Here is a 23,923-nt window from a genome sequence, read left to right as displayed (position 1 = left end):
TTTTCACACGCAGAAAACCCGTTCCCTCTAAATGCTGAGGGGTATCCCCCCTCCCACACCACCACCCCCTCCTTCTGGCCTGCAATATTAGGTTCAATTTGGAAAAGGGCTCCCTTGGAAATCAGTTACGATGTAACTGAAAGATTGATAAATAAATAAATAAATAAATAATGAGGCTGGATTTAGAGAGATGTCCCTTTGAACTCAAATGACAACAGTGACGCTTTTTGCAATTGACCTCTGCCCTTTTGGCGCCATTCGACAAACCAAATCCGAATTATGTTTTCTTTTTGCCAAATCTGGAAGTCAAGATTCTGTGCTATCTTATCCACTTTAAAACTTCTAAAGATTCTTGCTTGGAAAGGGGTTTTTATAACAAGTTTATGCCAGAGAAAAAATTCACTTCTCTCATCAAGCATCCTACTGTAAAATGCATGTACTTTTGCAGTGTTTTTATTGTGCAGTAGGATGGAAATGAGTTTTATGTGTTCTTAATTTGCGGTTGAAACAATCTCTTGTACACAGTAGTATTGATACTGTAACATTGGAAATGCACATTCGTGGTGCCATGAATTTGTAAGGTCACTATAAAAGTAAAATCACAGCGAAAGTTAAAAGATTTACCGTATTTGGCGGCCTTTGCCCAGCTTTTAATGTACCCCAAAGCACCATAGTTTTGCCCATATCTTTACTTCCATATTACTAAAGGGTGGTTAAATACAATGTAAATGCCATTTTCAGGACTGTTGAGGGGAGGTATGCTCGAACCTGGAATTGTAATAAATATTAGAGAAAGATGTTTGCCAAGATTTTATCATCCTTCTTTGGCCAAGATTTGAAAAGTAATAATGACTTAAAACCAGCAATTCAATGATTAGGCCACACCATTTTTTTTAGTTGCTTCTCGGAATATACCCTCTCCTGTTTTTCCCATTTTGAAAAAAAAATGGGTCACTATTGCCATCCACAAATTTTTAGTCACGATTTTACTATTTATTCAGTTGTAAAACTCAATAGCCACCAAAATAGATTATAGAGGCCTGCACATACCTAAAAAGTGTGGTCACATTTTATCATCAAGTTATAATTTTTTCATTTATTAAAACCTATCTCAGTATCAATCCATATATATCATGGCAAAAGGTAATTTTTTTACTGAAATCATTGTACTAGATCAAAGAAACGGGTGCATTGCATAAAATGAGCCATACAAAGCTGAAATTTGAATAATCCTCTTATTCTTTATGTTGTGTACACCCTTATTTACACCCCCAGACTATTTGCAAAAACATTTTGTACTTATTTTTTTTTAGCCCTGTCGCTCCAATATTTTTTCTGAAAAAATCTGAGAATCAACAACAAAATTGGTGTGGCCTTTAATCAATGCAAAAGCTGCTAAAAAGCTATCCACCAATGGCATACACTGTAAATGCAGAAATGTTCGCTGTGGTTTTATATGTTCACGATTTTTGTGGGGAACTCTTCACCACAAACTCAAAACCACTGTGAAAAGCTGTTCCATTTTGTGACTGAGTGCTAATAATTGTATTGTTTCAAACAAACTCAAAACTGCCATGGACACTCAATTTTTCTCCCTGCCGCGAAATTAAATCCCCACGAACATTTCTCCATTTAACAACAGCCCAGGCCTGCCAAAAATGTATAAATGCATGGTTGAAATGCTAATTTTGATTGACAACCAGGTGAAGAATTTGTCTATTGGAAATCATGATCATCCCGACAGTAAAACCCAGTCACACAGTAGATCAGCTTTGGCCATATTTGTTGATCCCCAGAAGGCTGCACCCAGAGCATTTAATGAGGCTTGAAAACTGGAAATATTCTAGTTGCTGTAATCTTTATGAAATTGACATTTTATTCTTATTAAATTGCTCAAAAGCGGCACAAAAATAAGCTACGTGGTGAACTTTTAGTTTCACACGCCTAGTTTAAATAGACCGATACCATAGCCCCGCCCACCTCCGTCAAAACATAGAAATGCAAAATTAAAACATAAAAATGCAAATATTTGACGGACATGCAGTCACTCTCATTGGTGGAACTGCTAATTGTGATGGACAGTCAGGATCAGGCTATTAAGCCCCCGTCACAAATAAGAAATTCAGCTCGGCCGACGAGTTGGCGAGCTTCAAATGTGCATTTTCGGCCGAAGTACGGCCGACGTCCTGTCGATTACGCGGGCTTCGGGCAATTTTCAGAAATCAAAGTTGATCCAAATATTGGCCTTTTACCAGGTTTGTCGATACTGACTTCGTCCATGTCCAAAAGATGGTACCATCTCATGGGGGATTTTTAGTTTTTAGTGTTCGACGGACGTCACCCGAGATTTTCATTGGAAAATACGATCGACGCTCGGGCGATTCTGAAATTCGGCAAGCTCCGGGCAATCTACAAATTCGGCGGACGTTAGCATGAATCGTGACGCCGGCTTTAGGGCTTGGATTTTCTATCAGTTCTCACCACACAACGACATCATATCTTTGCTCCGTTAATGTTGATATGTAATGGTATAGTGTTATTGAAACTTACTAAGTGTAGGAATGGCTAGAAATTTGAGTTTTTTATTCAAATTTCAAGCCTCATAAAATGCCCTGGATGCCTTAAAAAATTGCCAGAGACTACAGAGTTGATCGAGTGTAGCATATTTTCCACCTGAAAATCTACCATATGACATTGGATTGGGCCTGGGGGGCATGCGAACAACAACCAATTTTTAAAAAAATCATTCAATGATCAACAGAATGCCGAAAATGTCATTTATTAAATTATGGCTGACACAAGTTAGGTATGACAGGTCGTTCAGTGTAACATAACCAGCTGCTGCCGCGCTGTGTGCCTGCAAAGCTGGTGTGTTATGCCGATGGGTGGTTATAGTGGTTATACAGATACAGATTGGCCAAGGACCTATTGTGTATAGAAAATTTGTTCCTGTTTCAATCATCAATGCTTGTATAAAGTCACAGTGTATAAAAAAAAAAACAGTCAAACCGTAATAACCCGCTGACACCATTGTATTGTAAACTGCAAAGTTTAACTGGATATGTCTTGCCCACCCTTGTCAGCTATTTAAAACAGAATTTCTTCACTTTGTATTTCAGTGCAAAATTGATTTTTCTGACAATAGACAAATACAATTCTGGTACATGTAGCTGCCAATAGGGCATATTGTGAAAATATCAGAAGGTGAAAAATGTAACTGCAAGGACTGGTCTGGCATCAACAGTTTTCTTACATTTTAAACCATCATGATGATAGCACCCTCCTAAAAGCAGGACCCCTATCGCTCGATTCGTTGGCTCGCTCGCGTAGGGGCCCTGCTCTTTAGCCCCGGTAGACACGGTTCTGGCGCCGTCACCACCAACACCAAAACAGCTTCAGCCAATCAGAGGGTTTGCTAAACCTCATCTAGAGCAAAAGTGCATTTAGGACGCTGGGAAGCTATCAACCAATCAGGTTACGTCTCACATCGTTACTTTAGGTTCAGAACAAATTAACCGCCAAATTGTGCCAAATAAGGATAGCTCATTAATCATTCATGAGCAACTGTCAGTAACGTCGCCAGAACTGGGGCTAAAGAGCAGGGCCACTATGCGAGCGAGCCAACGAATCGAGCGATAGGGGTCCTGCTGTAAGGAGGGAGGATGATAGTAATTTAGACTCCTATAAACATTTTTGTGTCTCACGTTGTCCATTTTTTGTGTCCTTGTGTTTTATTGGACTGATGTGTCTCAGCCACTTGTTAATAGTATATTTGGCAATAATGGAGCAAAACAGCTATTTAATTAATTAAGTCATTCTAAGAGGGATTATTAAAACATTCTTATAACAAAGAAGAATATGTAAAGACTGCAAATGTACAACAGCCATCACAAAACTAAGAATCAGTTGTCACAAATTGCGCATCGAATCAGGAAGACTTAACCGTACTCCTCTAGTGCAAAGAATCTTGCCAATTTTGCTGTAGACTGCCCTTTGTATGATAGTGATAAAATGAAATTTTTATATGAAGTCATAAAAACGACAGTTTGGCACCTTATATGTGGCATATCTAATGTCAGGAACGTCTTACTTCAAACGGTAACGGAATATACAGAATTTAACAACAGGCATTATAGACCACCTTGCACAGCGTAAAAGAACAGTGACAGGACCGATCTGGCTTGATTTGTCGGAGGGCATCGGTAGCTGGATTCACCAGTTAATCGGTCGTTCTCTGAACTGAATCGTTACGTTCTTGGCTGCTTTTTAAATTTTGCATGTCTCCTCAGGCGACAGCTGGTATTTTAGGCCACCCATTGCTATAACTTCTAAGTCTAAATCCATAAGTAACGTTGTGGTTTAATTTTCGTGAAACATAACAGGTGTTGTGGGAAAATGAAGAAAGCATTGGTGGTGCTCGTAATTTGGCTCGTATCAAATCGTAAAGGCCGGCCACAGCAATTTATAAATGAGAACGAGCGTTACCCCAGTGGGGCAAAAATGTACAATAAAGGTCATCATTCGTTATTCAGATGATACCATTCCACAATTCAAGGTACATTGTTATGTACTGTAAATTCATTTACTGTAGTGCTAGAACTCATACAAACTTGGTATATGCACAAGTGTGACAGCCCTCTTAGATTTGGCAGGGCAAAATTTTGATGTTTTGTGTTTGTAGCAGAAAAGATGAGTTTTGTTTTGAAAAAAAATTCTGATTAGGCCAACACCAATTTGATTTCTTGGTTGGTTAACAGATTTTTTTGAAAAAATTCTAGATTGGAAAATCAACAGGAAAACAGAATCTCAGAGGAAAGTTTGTACTTTGGTGCACACAGTTCCAGGGAGTGAACAGGGTCAGGTGCAAGTTTTCACCCCAGCCTTCTGTTTTCATGATTTTTGTTTTGCTAAAATTTAAAAAAAAAAAATTGTTAACCAAGAAATTAAATTGGTGTGGCCTTATGGGTGATTCCAAACAACCCACCAAAGTTTAAACGCTGAAAATTTGCCAGTCTTCACAACAGTAGTTCCACTGGGATGCACAGATGATAGGCTGTTCTATTTTGAAATACTATTTAGCACACTGAAGTAGCCATTCGGTTAGCCTCTGTTGCAGACTCCTTCCGGCTGTTTTCATTTTCTAAGTTCCAGTTTTACTATTACATTTTTTTCTTGTTGTTGGCCGGCCAGCAATTAGAAAAAAAATGTAATAGTATAAAACTGTAACTTGAAAACGAAAACAGCCAGGAGGAGTCTGCATCGGAGGCTACCATTCAGTGTCCAATTCTCTATTGGTTACAGAGTTAGGCAGCAGGGAGAAGGTTAAAAATCTGGTACTAGTATTTGTGGCTGTCGTCAAAGTCTCTGAACCTAATTGATACATTCACCAACTAACCACAAGTGTGAAGGTGAATTTGCATGTGAATTGGAAACCATATGAAATGCATTATGCATTATTAGGCCAAATTAATGGGTATTGATGCTTCAACTGATAAGTGTCATGAAGGAATTAAAATTCACTTTGGGGAATTGGTGCACCTCAATAACCTAAAAATCTAGGTGCACAGAAAGAATTTTTGCCGCACAACTTGAAGTAAAATAGAATGTCAGCAAAAGGCAATTATAAACCCTACTTCCTCTCTTAAGTACTTCAATCTGTAATTCCATAGCTAATCAAAATTTTAAACAAGTTAAGTACATCAAACAAAGTACAACGAACTTAAGGTTATATTGCTTTTCTGATAGTAAAATTTCAAGAATATTCAGTCAATCTGTATATAGCATACAAGCGTACAAATTATTGTACCATTAGTCTACAGCCTACAAAAATATAAATGTGCAACCACAGTCAAAAATCAGGTGCACAGCTCCAATTTTGGTTGCACAAAAGTACACGTTATGCATCCAGTGGTTCAAGCCTTGCAAAGCCACATTCAATAAGCTGCAGATGTTGATACCACAACTAATTTCAGAGTGAGAGCCATTTAAGCTATCGGTACCTTGGAAAGTATCTTTACTTTGAAAGATGATGCCAGACTTTTGTCTGAAGATGTGTGTTAAGATTAAAAACACTCAAGTGCCTGACTATAGTATAACAGTTGGCTCATATTTATCGGTTACAGTTCCAGGAAGCAAGAAAAGGGTTGATAATCAGAGTGAATTATTTATTAATTCCTCACATCTGATCTGCAGTGCCCCCTGTTGGTTTGATGTTGCATTACAACAGAAACACTGGCAAAGCAAGAATGTATTTACATTGTATTTACTTATTACCTCTGGGAAGGAGGTCGGTGACCTCTGGCAGAGGTACTGTTTTGTCTGTGTTTGCAGCTATAACTCAAGATCCTTTTGATGGATTTGCTTGAATTTTGTCATGTTTGTAGCTATTTACATGTAGTTACCCTCAAAGCTTGAAAGTTCAATTACCATCCACCTGCTTTTGGCAAAATCACACATTAAGTGAAATTTTTATCAAACACAAGTCCGTCCATGGCGATTCATTTTTCTTGAGTGATCAGACAGATTGCTCAAATGTACAGAATAGTGGTAACAACTGTTGAGTATCGTTATTACATGTACTAGACCAAGTCATCTTGTGCAGTACATCAAGAAGGAACTGAAATTGCAGATACATGTATCATACATGATACTATAATTGTTTTTTAAACAATTAAAAATCAGATAGAAAGATGTGAAAAGTTTTGGACATGCTATTTCTCTCTCTTTTATAACACCAACTTTTGAATATACATGTATTGCATACCAAGCTATGCATTTAGTAGGCTTTTTGCCAGTAAACCAATTTCAATTGATAAGAATGACTATATAGACCCATGATGATTGATCCAAGTACAAAGTTAGGCAAATGAGCCTTCTTGAGAAGAGTTACTCTATCCAAACGTTTTCTATAGCTAGTCGTGTACACTTGATAGAGTCAGGGGTGTGAGTGAAAGTTTCTCCAAGCAGATCCAACAGAAGGAGGAAAGAATCTGTGAAAACCTTTATGTTAACTACTATGACTCTCCCTTTTCATAGACTAACTAGTAACAAATTGGAAAATGGATTATATTACTGGTATGAGTGAGACTGTTAAGTACACATGCACACAATCATAAGTGTGGATCACATATAAGTCTGCAAAGTCTACCCAATACATGTATTGTATCAGTCCATGTAGTATACACTTCATGTACATGTAGACAAGCTGTAGGCCATATAAAACTTTTATATCTATGACACTTTCAATCGCTAAGTTGAGTCAGTCACCCAAAACTGGTTAACCAAATGTGTCATGTATCCAGCACTTGAAGTTAAAGGACTCCAATTCTTTATTTGCAGATGAAGGCCAGAAACTATGAAAGAGTTGAAAAGGTAAGTTGCTCAACAAAATCGATTTTTGCAATTAAGCTGTGACATGCCGTAACAGTTCACACAAAATTCAAAGGCTGCCATGAATTGAATGAACTTGCAGTGCAGTGTTTTATGCACAATATGTAATGGCTTCTTAGAGCCCTTAAGCAATTTTTAGAAATCAAAGTTGATCCAAATACTGGCCTTTTACCAGGTTAGCCGATTCTTACTTTGTCCATGTCCAAGACCATCTCATGGGGGATTTTTAGTCTTTAGTGTTAGACGGACGGGAGATTTTGAGATTTGGTGAGCTTCGGGCAATCTACAAATTCGGCCGGCGCTCACATGAATTGTGACGTCGGCTTTAGGATAGTGAGAGTGATCAGATACATGTTGATGTAATGAGTTTAAAACGAGCATTGAGTGAAAAAGCTATTACACTCAAATTGAATGCACTTGATACAATGTAGCAATAAAACTGATACTTTTAGTACATTGCCAGTTTGCTCCTTTCTGTTAAGGCTGCAAAAAAGAAATCAATTATATTGGTTTTAACCATTTTGATAGCTGTGTGAAAGTATGGTTTTTCATTTGCTAACAAAATTGTATTTGATAGTTTCTACTGACAGGCATTTTACTGTATTTCACTGAAAAATTGCATTATTTGTTTGGTTAATGGGTTGCAAGATAGGTTCTGGGTTTAGGATTATATATTATAAATGTAAATGCTGTAAACGTTGTTTTTCCCCCCTGTCAGTTGTTCCAGAGGTGTCTGATGAAAGTGTTGAACATTGACCTGTGGAAGTGTTACCTGAACTACGTCAGGGAGACCAAGGGCAGTCTGCCGTCATACAGGTATGGTCTGGTCCGGTTTGGTAACTAAGAGTTAGACCATCTACTAGTAGGTGTACTAGTGCAACATAACGATAGTCCCTATAAGAGGCACCTCAAAGCGGTGGTTGTGCCTTTAGAAATAATCATTATATTTTGTGAAAAAGGAATGAGCAGAAATATCACAGACATTTTGTTGTCCTTTGTTTCTCCAGGGAAAAGATGGCCCAGGCATATGACTTTGCTCTGGACAAGATGGGCATGGACATCATGTCTTACCAGGTAAGTTCCTTTCTCAGTTTCTGAGATCACTGTTGATAACACAAGGTGCATGTTGCCATATTGTGGTAGGCATGGAATTGTGTGAGATTATGTAACACTAACAGTTGCAAACTATGTACAGTCATTAGTAAGTTGGTATAAAATGTCATTTATTTCTCTGTTCCCAGATATGGAGTGACTACATATCATTCTTGAAAGGAGTGTAAGTATCTCTTGTTTTCTCCCTATTCACTAATTTAAAGAATTTCCTGTATCAGTCACAAGCTCAAACTCTGTTTTTCACAGAATTATTACAACTTGTGTAAGCATATTTGTCTTGAACCCTTATCCTTTAAATTTTGAATAACAAAATGAATCTATCTTTACCAGGGAGGCGGTAGGTTCGTACGCAGAGAACCAGCGGATCACGGCAGTGCGGCGGGTGTACCAACGAGGATGTGTCAACCCCATGGTCAACATAGAACAGCTGTGGAGAGAGTACAACCAGTATGAGACTGTAAGTGGGACCCTTCGTGTTTAAATGTTGGCTAAAGATTGTGATCTGGCAGAATCAACGATTCTACTGGTAGAGATCATGATCAGAGTCTCTGAATAAAAAGCTTCATCAAAACTGACTGGCATGATTCAGACACTGTCTTGCAGAAAGAGAAAAATCATCAAAAGTCTTAAACAGACAAAAGTACAGAAATATACAGAATGTTACCTAGTACTGCATTTATTTTATAGAATATTAAGTAACCTCTTCATATTATTATTAGAATTATATGATATAATAAGGATTGATGGAATCAAACATGATAAATACATGGAACAATATTATTCCAAAAGGTACAATTCATGTACTGTCTAGTGATTGTACACGTACATGTACATGTGGTTGTGTGAATGCAACTTTTTTTACCATCCAGGGCATCAACCCCATCATAGCCAAGAAGATGATAGAAGATCGAAGCCGGGACTATATGAATGCCAGACGGGTGGCAAAGGTATGGAACAACTAGTAACTCTCTTCAATCTGTGTTTTGTGGGAAAATTTCAACTATTTTCCAACACAATTTTGAACCAGTTTTCAGGATAACTGAGGATCCATGCTTATACATGTAGTTAATGTTTTTAGTACCGATTTCAGCTATTTTATTAATTAGAATATAGTTTAGTATACTAATGATTGCAAGAGTATGCATGTTAGGGACTAATACTTTACTATTGTCATGAAAATTTGTGTAGTATTTTACTTACTAGTAATTCTTTGTCCTGTACTAGGAGTATGAAGCCGTGACCAGAGGTCTGAACCGGAACATGCCATCTATCCCACCAACTGGCACTCCTGACGAAGTCAAACAGGTCAGTAGGAACATAGTGTACCTGTCACACACACAGTCAATGAGCTTTGGCCTTATTTACTGATCACCATATTAGGTCTCTGAATTAAAAGATTGCAAGAGACTCAAGCCTATTTTTCCCCTGAAAAGCTTGGGACCTACAAACATAAACCGAAAAGTGTGCTACATGTATGATCTTGCAGACTTGTTGGTCAATCAAGTAAAAAAATGTCCTGGTTTTTGACAGGGCATACAGAGCTGTTTTTCTTTTTAACCTATAGCTGCAGTGTAATTGTAAAGCATTAGCGTATCTAAAAAGGTGTTTTGTTGATTGTTCAACTGATGATTGTCTTTTTTCTCAGGTTGACCTTTGGAAAAAGTACATCAGTTGGGAGAAAGGCAACCCACTAAGAACAGAGGACCACGCTGTCATTGCGAAGAGAGGTTCGTTCTTTTCTTTTACACATCATTCTGGATGCAATCTTTTGAAAAATAATGCTCTTACTCAGATTAGTAATTTTGTAAAAGACACAAAAAGACTTTGAAAGACATGACTTTATTTGACAAAAAGAACCTCTAACTTACAAAACTAATGCTGTGCATAGTTAACAGGGGTTGCCCTAACTTGTGACGCGCCCTAACATGTGACAGATTTTTTAGTGTGTTAAAAATTCATTCCTTAAAACGTTTTAAAACCATTCTCTGGCAACCAGCAATGGATCGCCATGAGTTTGAGCGCATAAAAAAACGTCACATGTTTGGGCACCCGCTGTTATATTTTCTCACTGAAACAAAGACTGTGGAAGAAACACTCAACCTTTTAGTCAGGTTAGATGTCAAGGATCCTATCATGCATAATCTTGTTTGTTTATTTGTTTACAGTAATATTTGCGTACGAGCAGTGCATGCTGTGCCTGGGCCACCGACCTGACATCTGGTACGAGGCTGCCAAGTACCTGGAGGAGTCCAGTAAACTGCTGTCTGAGAAGGGGGTGAGTTTGAAAATCTAATACATTGGGCTGGAAAATACCTGGTTCACTGTACTTTACTGAGTTGTGCACCTAAATTTGGACTTCTGGTGCACCCGTGCATCTGGGGTTATGTTGCTCGTTCTCATTTGAATGTACACATTTTGTAACTTCCATTACCGTTTGAAGTAAGACGTTTCTGACATTTAGATTTGCCACATAAAAGATGCCAAACTGTCGTTTTTAAAAGCCAGAAAAGTTTGAAGTCATCACAAAAACGACAGTCTGGTACCTTATATGTGGCAAATTTTAATGTCAGAAACGTCTTTCAAATTTGAAACGGTAACGGAAGATACAAAATTTGTACATTTTATTGAGAACGAGCGAGGTACGTAAAGGTAATTGTACACTGGTAAACTTTATATTCTTGAATCTTGACATTTTCATATGTGTCAAAATAATAAAACCTTTCTTATATTACTTGTTCCCAAGGATCTGAATGCAGGTAAGATGTTCAGTGATGAGGCAGCGGCCATGTACGAGAGAGCCATCTCCACTCTACTCAAGAAGAACATGATGCTGTACTTCTCCTATGCTGACTTTGAAGAGGTATGAAGTACTCAATATACATACACTGTTCTTAAACGAGTTTTAACTGTAATTTCCAACACAAAAATTGGACTTACCCAAATTTTCGACCGTACGACATCGGTCTTTGTCAAGGAGTGATCAATCCACCGCTGGGGTGACGTCACGTTATGCAGATAGCACACGTGACTCCGTGAGTAGTGGATCATAAGTAGTGGAAAGTCTGTAGCGCCCGCCGTCTCCGTTGAGGGATGGTCGTAGGGCCCTGATGTAAATGGCTTCCTTGATGCCTCTTGCAACGAAGTCCGGCTCAGTGTCCAGGATTTTAACTTTATCCAGTGAGACTGAATGTCCAGGGGATTCTATACTTATTGTGTAAGTGCTGTGAGACTTCCGAGGTGATAGTACTTGGGCGTTTGTGCTCGTTGAAAATTTGGGTAAGTCCAATTTGTGTGTTGGCAGTTACAGTTAAAACTCGTTTAAGAATGATTTCTACCAACACAGATGAACTTTCAAGCTAATACATACACTGTGCTATAATCTCATCACTGTCTTGCGATATAGCCAGTACAATCACCCATAGCAGCGAGAATAGCGTGTTAGACTTTAGCTCCGAGGTTGATTGAAATCGCTTATGTAGTGATATTGATAGACTGCAGTTTTTCTCGTTAAACTTTGCCTGACAATGGTGAAGTCAGAAGAGGGTCAAAATGCAGAAATGGGTCCAGTTTGACAGTCAGAGTTTACAACGTAGTCATTGCAATCGTGTGTCAGACATTTTGATGGAGTACACACATTAGGGACCCTCTCAGAATGATAAATTCTTTGTTTTAGAATCGCATGAAGCACCAGAAAGTCCATTCCATCTACAACAAGTTGCTGGGGATGGATGACATAGACCCAACACTGGTGAGTCGTCAGTTTTATTCTTTTACAGTTAGTGTGTGAAGTTCAGATGTAAAAACTTCACAAAAGAAGTTGTATAATTAAGCTCACTCAACTTTGTTGCACTACATGTACCTCACAGGTTTTCAATGTTACAAACTTAAGACATAACAAAATCAAACAGAAAAGGGAAGACAGAAAAAAAAGATGTGTCAAGCAACCTTACTGTTTTCTTGCCTGTTTCGCAGAAATGTTTCACAGCGGCGTTTTACGGGACCCCGGAAGAGTTTCGTACCTTTCACGAAAGTCCAGATCACCTCTGCTAAACCTTTCGCGCTCTTTCGTGAAACCTACCGCGCTCTTTCGCGAAAGGTTACACACTATTTCGGGAAACCTTACGCACTCTTTCAGGAAACCTTACGCACTCTTTTGCGAAACCTACCGCGCTCTTTTGCGAAACTTTTCGCAAAACTTGATGCGTATTTCGTGGCCTGTACTGTAACTGTGGGACTGGAAGGGTCACATAGAAGTATTGAGTAAGGGGTGAAGTCTGCCATCTCTGACCATGTTGCATCATTATGTTCCAGGGTTACATCCAGTACATGAAGTTTGCCAGGAGAGCGGAAGGCATCAAGTCTGCCCGAAGCATCTTTAAGAGAGCGCGAGAAGACGACCGGTCTAAGTACCACGTCTACGTGTCCGCTGCACTCATGGAGTACTTCTGTAGTAAGGTGAGACATCGTTGTAGATAAGGAGGTTATGTCTTCGCTTTTTTGATGATGTGTGTTTTTGTGTTTGTCTCTGTACATTGTGTGTCTGTGCATGTTTGTGTGTATCTGTATGTGTGTCTGTGCATGTTTGTGTGTTATCGGTATGTGTGTGTGTGTTTTGTTTGTGTGTGCGCGTATGTCTCTGTGTGTTTTGTTTGTGTGAAGCCTTCACAATTAATTAAGAAATGATTATATTTTGGACCCCCTTTGCAATCTTCCCACCAACTGCATATGGCAATCATATTTTGAATCTCATGGAGTGAAATGTACAGTCTTAGCATGGATTTGCGCTGTTTCATAATGTAATTTTTGTTTTTAAGGCATTTTGTTTTCTTTTCGGTCTTTATCAGTTATAAGACATGTACACTTCCCTTTCTTGTTTCACACAGGATAAGAACATAGCCTGTAAGATCTTTGAGCTTGGTCTGAAGAAGTACAGTGACAGTGCAGATTACATCCTACAGTACTTGGACTTCTTGTCACATCTTAATGGTAAGTTTTCTTAGATGAGTTATCATGTTGTTGTTTTGAAATATCCCGACTTTGAAGGTTACTGTGATATCATATTTCATATCTTGTAAACCTTTGTCTCATTAGTAGTAATACTATCCATTATTTGATTATAAATGGGGTGGGCAGCAGTCGGCTAGTGTTCACACCATGCTTCCAAGCGGCTCTGTCCACTGGGTCCACGCTAGTTACGCCACACACCTTAATGTCCTTCCTTACACACTCCAACCAAGATTTCCTCGGTCATTGTACTGTAATTTGCAGATATGTAAAGTCAGGTGGAACTAGATTTTAACAAGACTAGTGTAATTCTTGATTTGTTAACTGTAACTTAATTTAAGCTAATTTAAAGGTCACTAGTCAACCACTAACATTTCATCATTGCAAATATTTGATCGCTAATATTTGAGACAGTGATGTTTGTTCCCACCGTTAAAATTAAATGCTGTGTGCTACTCCCTTTCCCCCAACCACTAAAATTACAGACCGCTATATTAAAGTGATTTACAGTAGTTCTAGATGGGGTCCAAATTTCAGATCTAAAAACAATTATACATAATTAGAGTTGATATGTATCTACACTGCAACATAATATTTTGTTGTTTAAACACTGTGCTATACAGAGGGTTTAGAGAAGACATTGTGTAATATTTGCCAGTTAATCAAAATATGAATTTTCTTTCCAGAGGACAACAACACCCGGGTGCTATTTGAGAGGGTGTTGACTTCAGGAGCTCTTCCTGTCGACAAACAAGGGTGAGTTTTACATACAGAGATTGGTCTATACAGAGATGTCACAAAGCCTCTCATTGGTCCACATGTACATGATTCTATTCTTTTATTAACCAATTGTCTGTTCCTGTCAGCAATTCTACCATGCAGAAATGTAATATGGCATCTCATTGGTCCATGTTTTCTTAATATTGTCACCACATTTTTTATGTAACCGTAGCAAAACAGATATTTAGTAAATACAAAAAAAATTCTTTGAAGATGCACACTTTAGAATATGATTGTTGAAACTGAATTTTTTGTTTTTTTCCTAGTGAGATCTTTGCCAAGTTCCTGGAGTTTGAATGCAGTATTGGCGACCTTTCTTCTGTCCTAAAGGTCGAGAAAAGACGGAGAGACATCTTTAAAGAGGTAACAATTTAGGAGCTATTCCTGACATACGAATGTACCCTGACAACTTCAAACTTAGTGTGAATACTTTTGACAAAGTTTAAGCTGCAGACATGTAGATTTACAAACAGTGTTGGCAATACATGAAGTAAGTTTAAATTTACTGTCACAGTGTTGATAATGTAATTGTTCCACATGCTGTTCATATCAACAAGCCTTTGATTTCATTTGTTAACTGAGGCTCTCAAAAGGCTTTTCAGATACCCTTGTCCATCTAGTATAATATTATATAATATAATATATATATATGGTAGTACTCTATTTTGAAATCTTTACAATATTAAATGGGGAGAAAATCATCGTTGTATTCTGGCTAATTTAAGATCTTTTCCCCATGTGTTGTAGGAGTTTGAAGATCGTGAGACGTGTCTCCTGGTGGACAGATACAAGTATCTCGACCTGTTCCCTCTGTCGACGTCAGAACTCAAGGCCGTGGGCTTCAAGTTACGACCTGTAAGTACATCTCTCTCTCCACATTTCTATTAGTATTTGTTTGAATGTAGCATTGCAATCATGATTTAGTATATCAATATCTTAGTATATTGTGACATGAATTATGACATTCTTTAATTTTATTGTAGTTTGTGGAGTGCTCACTTCAATTGTTTGTGCACTGCAAAAAAGTGTTGCATGTTGTAACATTTTATTACCCATCTTTTAAGAGGAGGGGAATTTTTTCACTGCTAAGTTGGGAAACATTAGCTTGTTGCACAAGTGGTAGTGCTACATGTATTCCGGATCCGCTGTTTCACCATTATGAATCGAATTTCGTGGATCCGTAGGCGGGGGTTCAATCCCAGGGTCAGTTCCAGCTTGGACATATTGTCAGGGATTGCAGTTTGGGAAAAAGGCACTTTACATGACTTTCCCCCAGTGTAAAAACGGCTATACATGTGTTATGTGTGGGGGTCACGACATCAGCAATAGCTGTCTGTGTCCCATGTGTATTGCACCGTTGCAATTCCAATAAAATCCAAGATCCAAATCCAGTTGCCATTTGGGTTTGTGACGTAAAGCCAGCGACCTTGCGGATGAGGGAGCTTCAGGCGTTAGCCTCAAGTGTCAAGCCTCTGCACGTAAAAGAACCTAACACACTAATCGCGAACTCGGTGTTTGTCTAAAAGTACAACTTACAAGCCATAGAAAAACTGCCAGGCCAAGTTGCACTACCACTAGCTACTTGAAAAAGCATCATGCTTCACCTCAGTTGAGAACTGTTTTACCTTAACTAGAAAAGATGGGAGGGAAATACCCTGCATTTAAGTTAATGTTGACACTGACACTACTGTATTTCTTCTCTTCCAGACTGCAGGTGACATGGTGTCAGGTTCCGAGATGCCTGCAGCCGTCCTACCAGAGAATGACGAGTTCAAGAAACCGGAGTACCCCAAACCTGCCACCGACCAAATGTTACCTTTCAAACCCAGAGCCCTGGCTCGTAAGTACAGTCATCATAATCATTTCTCCTTGCACAGACTGATGTTTGTTTATTTATTTATTAGTTCAGCATGTACATGCCAGGGTTGCCCAACTAGTCGGAGGCTATTGCTAATGGCAGACCCATGCGGACTGAAGGTTTTTGACCATCGCACACCAGGGCATGCCCCTACTCTTTTACGAAAGGTGTGTTCTTTTACGTGCGCGGGGTGTGGCTCTCCCCAAACACGAGACCTCCATTTAACGTCCTATCCGAGGGACGTCCCTTACCCTAGATTAGCTAGGTACTCATTCACACCTGAGTGAAGTGAGGAAAGTCATGTTAAGTGCCTTTCCCAAGGGCACAACGTTGCTGCAGTAGATGAAAATGCTGAAAAATGTTTTTCACAATTCAGATGTACATGTAAGAAAAAGCAAGACAACTATATTTGAGATCTGTTTGGAAAATAATTGTATGTAAGCTCACTGTGTTACAAAATGTACATCATTGTTGAAGACTCTAGTTTGGTAGGAAAAGAGCACATATTATGTGCAATTCGACTCAATTTCTTTCAAAAATAGCTTGAAAGGAAGAATACTTGATACTTGGTGTAAAATGGTTAACTTCAAACTCAATTCCATTTTTACCATGTTCCCCCATGTCCAGCTCCTGGGATGCACCCTGTTCCTGGTGGTGTGTTTCCCATGCCACTTCCAGCAGCCTCTCTGCTCAACCTCATGCCCCCTCCAACCTGCTTCCATGTGAGTATCAAGTTACAAGCTACACATGTACATGTAAAATTGCGGAATGGAGGGATACAAAATAGACTAGCAAAATTCATGATGTGTACTTTCACAGATTAAGTTAAATGTTTGCAGTTGTTGTATTTTTGCTCTTATTGTGAAATTAGAACACTGCATGTTTTGAAGTTCTACTGTACTGCAAATCCTAACTGTCAATCACAGTTAGCTGTATAGCCAATGATTACCTGATAATTATAGAATCGACCAATGAGGAAGTGGCTGCATGACCGTCAAATATTTGCATTTCTATGTCTTTATTTTGCATTTCTACGTTTTGACGGAGGAGGGCGGGGACTATGGGATCGGTCAACAAAGCTCTAAATTGCTGCATCTTTTTTGTGCATTACAGTAGTTATAATATTGATACTTAGATATCATATTTTAAAACTTAATGTAATTTAGGAGGAAAACTAAATCTGTACATTATTTTTGCTTCTTTGCCTCATTGGCCTCGTCTTAATTCTATCATGTCCGCCGCGTGAGAAAGGTGTATTGGTTGACAGAGTTCAAGTAGACAGAATAACTTGAAAGCTAAAGGTTTCATTCCATACATGTTGACCTGTTACTAATCATCTCTTTCCACTTGTTACAGGGCCCCTTTGTTAACATTGATGAATTGCTGAAGACCTTTGAAACCTGTGCATTGCCAGAAGGTAGGAGTTTTATCTAAGTTACCATTTTTTTTCTTTGTCATTAACATTTAGCACACTGAAGTAGCTGTTTGGCACCCAATTCTCTATTGGTAACAGTTACTGAGTTAGGCAGCAGGGAGAAGGTTAAGAGAGCCACAATGCAGCACTTTCTTTTGCAACAATTTGAAATACCATCTGTCTATGTAAATCAATTCAACAGGGTAAAAAAGTTGCTACAAGTTTTCAAAAACTTTTTATCATTGATGAACCATTTCTAATGCAGGATCAAGGGCTTTTTTTTTTTATACAATCATAAACAAGATTTTACAACAATAACCGACATATCCTTGTCTGTCTGTCAACTTTCCAAGGGCAATACTGACTCGGTCACCAAAACATTGGTTGTTGTTATCTTCGCCGAGAAGATTATGTTTTCAGTTGCTCCAGCTGTTGGATGGGTCTGTATGTATGTCAAGAGCATAACTCAAGAAACCTTTGATGGATCTTCATGATTTTTGTAGGTGTGTAGCGGTTGTTGAAATGGAGGTCAAGTTCAAAAATAATTCCCCTGGCATTTACCGTCGGTACTGCAGCAGGCTTTGGGTGTAGGTGTATTTGTGTACTCAAGAATCTGTCGATGGTTCTGCATAGGGGTGGATATCGGTTCGACTGGACCGGTTTGGACCGGAAAAACATGCAAGAACCGGGTCAAAAAAACCGAAAGTCGTGAACCGGTTTTTTGAACCCGGAAGTTGGAACAAAGTAGAAATATTAGAATATTTAGACATCTCCTTAGTACTCTGGCCACAGAAGGGGAAAAATAACATTGAATCAAACTAGATTAGCCAAAAATAAGTCCATATTCATCTCTTTCTATAGCTGTTTGTTCAGTTTTAGGTCGATACTGAAATGTGCTACGAAAAAAAAAAAACATAAAAGTTACCACACAGCCATGAGGTTGGTGCCGAATCGGCATCATGTATCCCCATAAACTTACTGGAAACTCACAAAAACACACTGTCACTCTCATAAAATTCGATAAATCTTTACTTGAAACAAAGAAATCAACACCTGTTCGTTTTGAACCACCCAAAACCCTCCATAGATCGTGGAATTTGAACCGGAAAAGACGAAAACAAAAGATGGCTGCCATAGAGAAGCATGCAAGCTCATTTGCATGTTCCATATATGGAATATGGTGGTGACACTACCGCCCTCTAGCGACCCTTAGTCACACTGCGGGTTCATGATAGGTTGATAATGATTCTAACACTATGTTTCAGTCATAGCAAGGAGGTTTTTTGGGTCATAGTTTATCTGTAGGGGCAAACTTAAGTAATTTCCTTTATTGTTGTTGTTACATTACAAACTCTACTATCATTATAACTGAATTACTTCTTCAATCTTTTGAAAAAGTTGTTTGATATACTATACTGCTTTTGTGTTTTGTACTACTGAGCTTTTTTGCTTACTACTGACTATAATTTTGCATGAATTTTTTTGAAATTATATTCCAGGATGTTAGTTTTGATTAATAGGACTATTACTTGGCAACCTGGCTCAAAAAATTATTTTACACCCTGAACGTTCAAATACATAACCAGTTATTGGTTTGATATTACCTAAGTACACTAAGATATCAACTAGGCAGGATCAGGTTTAGGTTCAGGTCCGGACCTGAACCTAAACCTCTGGACCTGAACCTGGACTCGAACCTGATCGAGCCGAACCGGTATCCACCCCTAGTTCTGCATGATATTTAGTGGGTGGGTAGGGTTTACAGAAAGGAAGGTCAAGTTCGATAATGGGCCTTCTAGTGAGTACCTCAGGTACTGCAGCGGAGCTTCAAAGTTTGGGGTAAAATTTTCTGGAGGTGCCAGGTTCATGATTTTTTTATAGTGGATAGGTCTTGTTGTTAATATCTTAGTTGTGAGTCTTGTTATCTAGTCATTGACCTGTCACTGCGATTTTTAATGCAATATTTCTTTTTTATATTTCAGATTCCTTACAGCTTGTAGACAAGATGTGCAATGGGGAAGAAACGTCCAACCCAAAGTTGTTCCCGATTCCCCTTAATAACTCCGACTCGGGAAAGAAGGGCCAGAAACGTCCCGCGGAAAACGTAATCAAGGAGGAGTCCGATGACGAGGACAACGTCGCGCCGCCTGCTCACGATATCTACCGCAGCCGACAGCAGAAACGCGTCAGATAGAACCGATAGTTCTTGTTGACCAATCAAGCAATTCTTTTCATATTAGGTGGTAACGTGTTTTAGATTTGTGGATTATATCCGTATGCGAAGCAAAGAGACTGTTCCTTGACAGTGAACTTGTAAAATCCTATCACTTTTTTTTAATAATGAAGAATTTGAACGATTTTTCAACCCTTGCAAAAACGCTAAAGCTCTTTTCCAAGAGAAGAAAATGGGGGCAAATGACAATTTAGCGATTAGTTGTCCCAGTCTTTATTTCGTAGTTTAACTTTCCCCCGGCTGCCTAATGTGGTCACTGGTACAAAGTCTGTGCCAAACGGCTAACTTAGCTTACTGAAGGTTTAAGTCATCAGACAACCTCCATTGGTACATCTTTGGTCTTATCTGTCGTTTCCCCTTTTAGTTTTTACTGCAATGGGTCAAATAGTATCAAAGTGCTTATTTTCATTCTGGCATTCACTGTACAAATACACATACTGTAAATGCAGGAATGTTTGCGGTGGTTTTATGTTCACGGTTTTCGCGGCAACCGTTTCACCGTAGACTTAAAACCACCGCAAACATTTTTGTCCAATACTGTAGCCGTGACTTTAGCACTGCCGCGAAATCAAAACCACTTCATTTTCCCCTTAGCGCGAAATAAAAACCATGCAAACTTAAATGCATTTACAGTATTATGGAAATCGAATATGCATGCTTAAGCTATCATCCCATCTTGTGACATCTCTTTACCCCATTCTATTTATTAAGGATGGCTAAACTCTTAGAGGAAACCTAGACATTAAGTACTAACTTGCGTACTTGGAAGGGAGTATTATAGACGTCCGTTTTTGAGAATTTAATTTGATTATTAGCAATGTAAAGTATAACTGTTATTAATGTACATATTAACCAACTAACAACCACACTTCCAAGGCAAAAATTTCCATTTCTTTATTTTTGTAGAAAGATACAAGATCAAGTCACATTCATTATAGAAGTTAGACATGTTTGTTTTTTAGGTTCAGTTTAAACGTTTGCTTATTATACAGGTTTGCGGTAGCAAAAGCTGTATTGTCTTCTTGTTATCATTTGAATGTATGCAGAAATCCGCTGTTATGTACATGGGATCGCACAGTAGCTTTCTGTTGTGTAAGACATTTTACATAATCGGGATAGAAATTATAGTAATATCATTTAATATGCACCCCCATGTAAAATTTAGAACACTCTGTAGCAGCTACATTATGTGCTGTCTCACTATAACAAGAACGTTGAATTCTGTCACATTTACAACATTGTACATTGTCAAATTAAAATTTCTATGAGTATTACTTATACTTATAGAGCTTGTCTTTCATAACCATTTAAGTTGTCAGTGTATGAAAATAAAAGTTAGACTAATGATTGTTTGTAGTATGATTGGACAGCCACTGAATTACGATTTCCTTATGCAGCTATGTTTCTCACAATGTACAAAAACAATGGTGCGTTGGTTTTAATGTATAACATGCCATGGTGTTTGCCTTCAACCTGCTCTGAGCATCTTTCACTGTGTCAAATGGTCATGTTTATGCTGTTGTACATGATATAATAAAGTTACATACACTTGTACTTCTCTGGTCATCATTTTTAACTAGATACAAACATACAGTATGTATATTTGGGAAAAGTATAATTGTAAGCATTCTAAGATGAAGAAAACTGACACATACAATGTAAGATACTTTAGATACTGGGGGTATCTTTTATTATTGCAAAATTAAGCATTCTGCATCTCAAACTTGGAATTTTTATGATATCATTCATTAAGATTTGGGAATGGCATAGAGCTGTGTACCGGTGCACTGTAACAATACAGTACCGGGTACAATCAATTAGGTACAGGTCCAAAATACCTGAACCCTGGTGGACCTGAACCCTGGTGGACCGGTACTGGACCCGTACTAATTAGGTCAAGCCTGACTCAGGGGATGGCCACTTTGACGGATAAAATTACTATGAAATTACCGTGGCAGTGCACTAAAGCCACATCTATACTATACTCCAGCACATAAAACACATTTGCAAGGCTGGAGTCAAATTTTCATAAAAATAATACATAGCACAAGTAAATATCATTTCAAACATGCTTTTGTCCTTATTGAAAATCTACCATTTCTGAACAAGTAGTCTAGGTTCAGGTCCGGACCTGTACCTAAAATTTGTTTAGGTACAAAGCTCTAGAATGGCATCATGGAAACTTTGCACCATGTATAAATGAATTTATTTTGAAAACATTATTTGGGAATAGGATAGGCTGTCGTCATGTGTTCCTTATTTTTTACAAAAGCTAGTAATCATTTCCTGAAAAATATAAAATACAGATTGCTCAAAGTCTGCTTTCAACATTGCTCAGAATCTTTTGAAGACCTGTCTTCAAGTTGTCGGGCAGTGGCGTTGGTTTGTCAGTCCGTGTGTCCACAAACACATGTACGCAGGACCCCACTGCAAGTGCGTTCACATTTCCCATACGTTCACTTTTACTCAACTGCGATGCAAACAATCCTTCGTTCATTATCTTCATAACTTCTCCGCTCACATCCTTTAACACTGAGGAAGGAAACAGGCCCACGTTATATGTCACACTGGACCTCCCGATCTTCTTCACAGACATTCCAACCACAGGCACGTCGGGGTACTGCAGCGGACGCCTATATTCACACTGAGTTTGTACCATGAAGCCCCTGATGATGTCATAGTTAATGTGACAGTGGTGTATGAGGTATTTGTTTATAACGGTGTCGAAGTAGGAGTAGTAAACGGTGTTGTTGACGTGTCCGAACTGGTCGTTGTCCATCCAGCGGGTGGGGGTGGGGAGGAAGAACTTGTAGGAGGAGGACAGCCACAGGTCGTCTGATGGGGAGGGGGGTGATGAGGATGACAGGTGTCTGGTTGCCATGGTGACGGGATGGAGTCTTCTTGAGATGTGGACGAATCTCTTCAGCATCACTGGGTTTTGGTCTTGAACCTGAGTTATAAGAATAAAAACCATATCACTGATTGGTGTGAATTCTAGCTAGTTCAACTTACTAATACTCAAGGAGTGGTATACTGCATGTTCCTTAAAAGATTCAGTCTGGAAAAAACTCAATGAGCTCATTTGAGAAGGACAAAATTTCTTTTGTACATGATATAGATTTATAGTATAATAGCACAATACAGCAAAATTATCCTGAGCACAAAGTAGCAAATTTAAAGCTCTTCTGAAGTTCTGTACTCTGCAAACACGAATCTCCCATGAAGTACAAGATTAAACTTAAGTGTTTTGTAAGAAATGAAGAAAAATTTTTTCAACTTCATGAAGACTCCTACTCGAAACATTGCTAAAAAAAGAGAAAAAAACTTCGCCTTCCCTAATACATTCCTCCGTTAGGGACAGGGGGCGTGGCAACAAACCAATACTTAAAGTTATGCTTTTCGTTATCTTCTTTTACAGCACTTGAAGGGCCAGCCATTTCAATAGAACATATATTTTGCTATATATTCAAGTCTTCATAACTTTGTAGAGCCAAAGAAACCATCGATCAACTTATGATCCTAAATTGCTTCCGAATTCACTAAAATCCCAAGACAATACAGTAACGTTTCACTGAGTGGGGAGGGCAAGATTTGGAATGAGTTTCGTCTCTTCTCATCGTTCTTACGTTTGCATTATTGTCCCAAATTATGTGAAAGTTGAACAAAGATTTATAAAGAAAGTGGAAATACGACAATCTCGTAGACAGATAAAAGGCGCGATCTATAACATCCTACTTGCCCGCAACGTTATACTTTCTAAGCTAGTGGAGATCTGCACCACCACTGATACCGCTCAAAATCTTTTGTTGTTGTCCTTATTTGGTGTCTATTATCCCGCAAGACGTGGTCTTTAAGTGCTGGGTTTCACCTGGTTCAAGTACTTGTCAAAGACTCTCCAAGTTTTAAACCCTTGGTGACAAAATCTCCAACTGATTTAGTTAGCCCCAAGATGCATATGCCAAAGCAACTTGCTTGGCTAAAGTCATGAACTTTGAACTGTGACCGAACAGTTTTTTTTTCTTCTTTTTTCATCTGAATTCCTCCAGTTGTGTGTTATATGCTTAGTTATAATTTGTTAAAATTTTAACAATTAACGTAATACTTGCACACGGATATGCCATTAGTGCCACCA

At 38.6% G+C, this 23,923-nt stretch overlaps 2 protein-coding genes across 2 annotated transcripts in view; one reads left to right on the top strand and one right to left on the bottom strand.

Moving 5' to 3' along the window:
* The window catches only part of LOC136421458 (cleavage stimulation factor subunit 3-like), a 28,707-nt gene extending 7,362 nt beyond the window's left edge, over positions 1–21,345 (top strand). The window contains exons 4-23 of the mRNA XM_066408784.1: positions 7,339–7,371; positions 8,108–8,205; positions 8,397–8,463; positions 8,631–8,665; positions 8,833–8,959; positions 9,372–9,449; positions 9,727–9,807; positions 10,148–10,229; positions 10,668–10,777; positions 11,246–11,362; positions 12,176–12,250; positions 12,814–12,957; positions 13,386–13,488; positions 14,193–14,262; positions 14,553–14,649; positions 15,034–15,141; positions 15,994–16,126; positions 16,772–16,866; positions 17,501–17,561; positions 19,541–21,345. Of these exons, the coding sequence (XP_066264881.1) occupies positions 7,339–7,371; positions 8,108–8,205; positions 8,397–8,463; positions 8,631–8,665; positions 8,833–8,959; positions 9,372–9,449; positions 9,727–9,807; positions 10,148–10,229; positions 10,668–10,777; positions 11,246–11,362; positions 12,176–12,250; positions 12,814–12,957; positions 13,386–13,488; positions 14,193–14,262; positions 14,553–14,649; positions 15,034–15,141; positions 15,994–16,126; positions 16,772–16,866; positions 17,501–17,561; positions 19,541–19,752 (1,926 nt within the window). The 3' untranslated portion in view covers positions 19,753–21,345. The remainder of the gene's footprint in view (positions 1–7,338; positions 7,372–8,107; positions 8,206–8,396; positions 8,464–8,630; positions 8,666–8,832; positions 8,960–9,371; positions 9,450–9,726; positions 9,808–10,147; positions 10,230–10,667; positions 10,778–11,245; positions 11,363–12,175; positions 12,251–12,813; positions 12,958–13,385; positions 13,489–14,192; positions 14,263–14,552; positions 14,650–15,033; positions 15,142–15,993; positions 16,127–16,771; positions 16,867–17,500; positions 17,562–19,540) is intronic.
* LOC136421457 (uncharacterized) lies at positions 20,671–23,794 on the bottom strand. Its single transcript, XM_066408782.1, has 2 exons — positions 23,582–23,794; positions 20,671–22,741 (listed from the first exon to the last, which is right to left on the bottom strand). Exon 2 carries the CDS (start codon positions 22,718–22,720, stop codon positions 22,103–22,105), a length of 618 nt encoding a protein of 205 aa, XP_066264879.1. The 5' UTR covers positions 22,721–22,741; positions 23,582–23,794; the 3' UTR covers positions 20,671–22,102.
* Positions 23,795–23,923: the final 129 nt, after the last annotated feature.

The sequence above is a fragment of the Branchiostoma lanceolatum genome, chromosome 16 (genome assembly GCF_035083965.1).
Source record: "Branchiostoma lanceolatum isolate klBraLanc5 chromosome 16, klBraLanc5.hap2, whole genome shotgun sequence".
Taxonomy (NCBI): domain Eukaryota; kingdom Metazoa; phylum Chordata; class Leptocardii; order Amphioxiformes; family Branchiostomatidae; genus Branchiostoma; species Branchiostoma lanceolatum.
Note: the sequence above shows the minus strand (reverse complement) of the source record. Positions and strands in the feature narration are given on the sequence as shown.

What these genes read in the sequence shown, in the direction of transcription:
- LOC136421457 (XM_066408782.1), bottom strand. Translation starts at nt 22,720, where the DNA reads ATGCTGAAGAGATTCGTCCACATCTCAAGAAGACTCCATCCCGTCACC.